Here is a 6,000-nt window from a genome sequence, read left to right as displayed (position 1 = left end):
GTCTAGAATTTAATCTGTTATAAAATATACTTGACCTGACGAAGCTTTGGTGTATGCTGGTACTAAAATAAAAGCAACAATCTCTTAGTGTTTGATAGCTTCAGCTTCCCTTATGTTTCCTGCATCTTTCCTGTGGGTTAACTAATTTCCGGAAAAATGGTTTTTTTCTTCATATTTAAAAGAAGGCTTTTTTAAGCATTAAGCTGGTTCATTTTTCAGCTTCCCATGCTTGAACATGCATCATTTTTCAACTCAAGCATGCAATAAGTTGTTCTGAGCAGAATTACCGGAAGCTTCATAGATAGGTGGGAAGCACATTTCTCTGAAACTTGCTTCGGAAGTGCAAAACTTCTCGCTTCCAAAACTTGATAGTAATCTCTATTCTCCCATACTTTTCCTATGTTTCCCACACGTTTCTTTCTTGCTTTCCGACATGATTCCTATACGCTTCTCTCACGCTTCTTTTTATATTCTCCATGTGCTTCCTTTCATGCATCCCGTTTAATTCTCATGTACTTTTTTTAAATTATTAACCATCATTTTTAGATTTTGAGAAAAATTTAATTCTTACACTACGAAACCATAAAATTTAAGAATAATCATTTTTATTTTAGTTTTAATTTCTTTCTCTTTTGATTTGTATTTTGCTTCCCATTTGATCCTACATCACTTCCTCTTTTATTCCTATTATGATTTTAAATTGATTCTTCGCTTCTCCTTATCTTTTCTGCTTCTTGCTTTGTTTCCCACTTCCGCTTCCTAGTCGGGTTACCTTGGTTCTGACAACCTAATTTTGGGCTCAACTCACCTGATTACACCCTGTTAAATCACAAAATTAGGTCAGTTTAGTATTTGCCTATATTCTAGTAAAAGATACTGATATATTCTTTTTGAGAGTCAAGTAAGAGGCCGTTCTCCCCAAGATCATAGACTTCGGCTATGATCAACTTTGCCATCTATCTAACCGTCACACTGATTCCCTTCTGTTGTGCAATAAGTTATAACGCCAAAATTGTCATCTTGAATAGTACATAATATAAAGATGCAGAGTTACTGATCTCCGGGATACGGGATACGAAATTCTGTGCTATCCTTGCTTGGTTGAACGAGTTTTAGAGAGCCTTTTTTTTCATGTATGCTTGTATTATGCTCTAGAGTGTGATTTCCTAGCTTATCTTTGTTGGATGAGTTGGTTCATCTCTGTGGGTACCTGTTAGTGGGCGTTTGGGGACACCTGCTTGTTGCATAAAAAGCGGGACAAATCGGGTAAATGTGTCTGATTCATAGTGCAACTTTCCAGCTTATCCCACCTTTTCCTGACAAGTGAGCGCGTCTTTATGAGCTACACGCTTTGAGTGATAATGATGCATTACCTGTGTGCTGCATGACGATCAGTCCATTATGCATTTCTATTCACCAACAAAAGTATGGAAGGAACTTGATGCTGCATATTTCTGCTTGGACCGGTCCATATCCGGGTTCTTAGAATTAATGCATCGGATGGGCATGGCTCAGATATTTGTGTTCAAACATAAGGTTGGGCACCTTCTATACTTATCCAATGCTTCCATGATCAAGCAGGTTTGCCATTTTAACTTCATTTTTTCATATCCAAGGGAAGATGAGGATAACTAGTTTTTGCGTTTGGTGTGAAGTTTAAATTTATCTTGGAAATTTAAATGAATTTGAAATTCCATCGAGAAATTTGGATATTTCTCAAGCATTCCCACTTGAGAGTTCGAGGGTTTCCCAGATGCCTGAGATTTGAAACTTTTCCAGTCAAACAGTGACTAGAATGAGAGAGAGAGACCTTCTTTCAACAAGGAATTAAAATGGAAAGTTCGAAAAGTGGGAAAAAACTCTCTTTTGTTACAAAAAGGGGGATCAAGTTCCTTTCTGATTAAGCAAAGCCATAGGCATCTTTGAAGCTTTAACAAAGTAATTAGTCTGAATGGTGTCATATCCCAGGAAGCACCAACTATAGTGGTAGAGACACCCATCTACTCATTCATCTGTCTGTGAGCTAGCCATAAATAAAATAACAAAAGCCACCCTCCACCGCCTTCACTTTTCAGGGTTAGAAAGTCTGACCCTGCAAAGCCAAACCAATGCAAGTGTGAACAGTGCTCTATGGAAGAGAGGCACCATCAAGCCACTGGAATAATTGCTTTCTTTCTAAGGTCCTTTTTATTTAATAAAAAAAGTGAAGAGAAATAGCCATTAGAAATGCAGCCTCGTACTCTATTCCACTATTCCCTAGTTGTACTCATTGACAAGCAAAGCATCTCAGCCTCCCTTTCATTTCTATTTTATGCATGCATTATTGTTCTCTTTTTTGCTTATTTCTATCTTACTATACTAACAATACTAATAACATGCTACCTAACAGTGGTAATATGTTGATAAAAAAGAATCCCCCCCACCAAAACTCTACCTCTTACATCACACTACATGCATTTGGATTCTCATCACTAAAGATTGAAGTAATGCTGCTCCCTTCTCCTCTGCTACGGTTGATAGGATAGTCATCCCCATAATGCTCCATGCGATTGTACCGTGAGTAATGCGGTGCTGGCATGTCATGAACAGGTTCAGGCATCACATGCACAGTAGGCCTGTAGGTGTAAGTGTAAGCATAGGTAGCAACTTGAGGCACTGCATATGTTCCTTGGTTATGGTACCAAGGTCCATTGTATGCATAGTCCCTTGAGTTGTAATCTATGACTTGGATATCTTCAATGACTTCTTTTGGCTCTGGAGCAGCTGGTGGCTGTGGAGTGGGTCTCTCAGCGGAAGGTGGTGCTTCGGTAGCAGCTTTCTCTGGCTCTGGTGGTGGTGGTGTGGGTTCTGCTGGTGGTGCAGGGGCAGGCTCAGCAGGTGGTGGAGTTTCTGCTGGGGGAGGCGGATTTTCTGGTTCAGCAGGTGGTGGTGATGCTTCGGCTGGCTTTGGGTCACCTTCAGCGGGTGGAGTTGCCGGCTCGGCTGGTGGGGGGCCTGAATCAGGCCTTACTTCATTGAACTCTGAGTGAGAGCATATGGTTGCTATCTTCCTTGTTTTCTTTATGGCCTTGATGACCAATTGAGGATCAATCCAGCCTACAATGGTCAACTTTTGCTGAGGGAAATCTATGTAGCTTTCATATATGCCTACAAAAGGAAACACATGAGAAGACAGTAGGAAATCTTTTTTCTCTGCAGTATAAATCCAAAAAAGAAAAAAGAAGAAAAAATCATGATTTGTATAAATGGCTAATTTCTCACCATTAAGGCCGTGGATAGCCCGCTTGATCTTCTGGACGCAACCATTGCAATCCATCCGGACATGGATCTCAGTGACTTTAGGCTTCTGTTGGCATTGAGAGAGAGAGAGAGAGAGAGAGAGTGACCAAATTAGAATAACACTTTAAAATTTCGTGCAAGAGAATTGATTCTTGTTAGTTAACATAAAGACAGACACGGCAACTTTGTTGTAATGAATCAATAAGACCTTTGTATATCGTCCATTGAGTGCTAGCAATGAGAAGAAATCTTGTTTACCATTAAATTTTCTAAATAAATGATAAAAAAATGTATATTTCTGATCGACCATCTTGTCTGAATATTAGTAGCAGTGAAAATTTGCGCTTAGTAGTGTGCCGGTGAAAATTTGAAATGAAATAGAAGTCCGCATCAAACATCGGGTGGGATATGTAGACCAAAAGATTGACTATTCCAAAAATATTAGGCAGCTAATGAAAATAACTTATTTCTCACTATACTAGTATATAGATGCAGTTGGTGACGTAGGATATTATACATACCTCTAAATGAGGAATCATGGCGCCCCACGGAGAGAGAGAGAGAGAGAGAGAGAGAGAGAGAGAGAGAGAGAGAGAGAGGTGGTAGTCCTGGTTGAGAGCGAAGTGGTATTTACATGAGGGGGAAGGTGGGGCAAGATGGGAATATAGAAAAGTTGAGGCCGGGAGAGATGCAAAGAGCTGTACCTATTTCTAGCTTTATGAGGGATGAGTGATGTGTGTGATTACTAAAATGTTAAAATTCCATGTCACATCAAGAAATGCGTGAGGCGAGGAGGAAGGAAGCCCTTGGATTATTAGAGCGATGGGGAATTTTTCATTGGCAGGCCACCCATAATTGAGTTGTGATTGGAATATCCTCAGCCGACCAAGAAAAATTAAAGTGGCCAAATTTGTTGTTCCTTCGTCAAGCAATTAAAGCAGCTTTTGGTGTAGGATATCCACCTCTTTAGACATCCGTTCGTGTCACCTTTCTTTCTTTTTCTCATTTAATATCCTTTTCTTTTTCCTTTTAATAAAAAATGTGGTCCTTGTTCACTAACACTGGATTCCACAATCATCACATCCCAAGTTTCCCCATGAAAACTGGCTACCCTCGACGGTACCATATCCTCTAGTAGCACCTGATTCAGTTACATTTTTTTTGTGGATCGGGCCATATGATCTGTATGAATTGTTTAGTTAAATCACATTGTACAAGTAATTTTTTAAGGGTTTCAAAATTCAATGACCCCACAATATGTCAAAATTTCGTGATTGAGAAAATCACGTTTTTGCATAAAAAACCTTCGATCAAAGTGCATCCTTTAGTAAATGGACCAAGCTAAATGCATCCATTGGGTCCAATAGATCAAATAAAACTTGCACCTATGAGTTTTAGCTAGACAGTACAGTACTCTATAGTGTACCCAATATTTTCCTCAAACACACACACACACACACACACACACACACACACACACATATATATATATATATATATATATATGTGTGTGTGTGTGTGTGAGAGAGAGAGAGAGAGAAAGAGAGCCGAAAGAGTATCAACATTAATACTCATGAAGATCAACAAAATGTTGAACCCATGAACCAGACACAGAAGAAACAAAGCTAAGATATAGAAAAAACAAAGCTAAAGAAAAGAAACTACAGACAGCTAGCAACAAAACAACAAAGCCTACTCAACCAGGATCCGCAGGATTAGAAGAAACCACCGCTGAGTGAACGTCGTTCAGATGAGAGGAGAGGTCTCTAAGATGCATACGTAATATTGCATATACATCAACCAGGATTTTATGGACAAGATGATTAAAGATGACCGAAATTTGACGGAAAGTAGCATCATTGCGTGCCATCCAAACAAACCACCAAGTAGTAAGCAACCATGTCTTCCAGATCAGTCTCCACCGCTTGCATCGTCTAATTTCAATAGGGCCCAGGAGAAGATCAAGCGCAAAAGACTCTTCTTTGACAATTACGTTCGGAGATCTCCACGTCCTATTAAATAGGGCCACAAAGATTGGGCAGGACCAAAATAAATGAAAAGTAGTTTATTCAGCAGCTTGACACAACACACACCAACTTGGAAACTGAAAGCCCAACTTCTTTAAATAACTGAGTCTGAACCCTATCATGCAAAATTAACCAAACCAAGAACCGAGATCTTGGAGAAGGGCCCTTACCCCATAACGCACGCTCAGGGAACCAATCTGCCCCTTGGGGGAGCAACGATCTATACACTTTGTGGGTGTGGAATGCTCCATTTGGAGTAATCGCCCATTGCAACCACTGATCATAATTTCCAGCATCCCCAGTTTGATCTCTAAAGGACGATAAGGCTCTCAGCCACATGCTTCGCAAGTGCGAGATCGCCAGACCCCGGGTTCCATGGCGAAAAAGAGATAAATCAGGAGCACCATATTTAGCATGGAGCAAGCGAGCACATGGAGAGCCTGGTTGATGAGCCATCCAACATTGCTTGGCTACGAGAGCAATACTCCTCTGTCTTGAAGCAAAAACACCTAAGCCAGCCATACGCCTCGGTAACACCACCGTTCGCCAACCAACCAAATGGCGCTTACTCTTAAAGTGACACCCAGACCAAAGAAAATCCGACATTAAACGACAAATTTGCTTCTCCACGCCCACAGGCATCACGAAAATTGACATGAAGAATTCAGGGATAGAAGAAAGAACATGTCTGATT

At 40.3% G+C, this 6,000-nt stretch overlaps 1 protein-coding gene across 1 annotated transcript; it reads right to left on the bottom strand.

Annotated features, from left to right (window-relative positions):
- Positions 1-608: 608 nt before the first annotated feature.
- On the bottom strand, positions 609-3,877 carry LOC149833641 (uncharacterized). The gene is made up of 3 exons (XM_090009790.1): positions 3,801-3,877; positions 3,262-3,346; positions 609-3,147 (listed from the first exon to the last, which is right to left on the bottom strand). The coding sequence occupies exons 1-3, from the start codon at positions 3,816-3,818 to the stop codon at positions 2,438-2,440; spliced, it is 813 nt and encodes a 270-aa protein (XP_089865916.1). The 5' UTR covers positions 3,819-3,877; the 3' UTR covers positions 609-2,437.
- Between the last annotated feature and the right edge of the window lie 2,123 nt (positions 3,878-6,000).

The sequence above is a fragment of the Nuphar pumila genome, chromosome 6 (genome assembly GCF_984573655.1).
Source record: "Nuphar pumila chromosome 6, dmNupPumi1.hap1.1, whole genome shotgun sequence".
Taxonomy (NCBI): domain Eukaryota; kingdom Viridiplantae; phylum Streptophyta; class Magnoliopsida; order Nymphaeales; family Nymphaeaceae; genus Nuphar; species Nuphar pumila.
This window is presented reverse-complemented; position numbering and strand designations above follow the sequence as displayed.

Coding starts and splice junctions, on each gene's coding strand:
- LOC149833641 (XM_090009790.1), bottom strand. Junction 3,148..3,261: donor GGCTATCCACGGCCTTAATG/GTGAGAAATTAG, acceptor TTCCTTTTGTAG/GCATATATGAAAGCTACATA.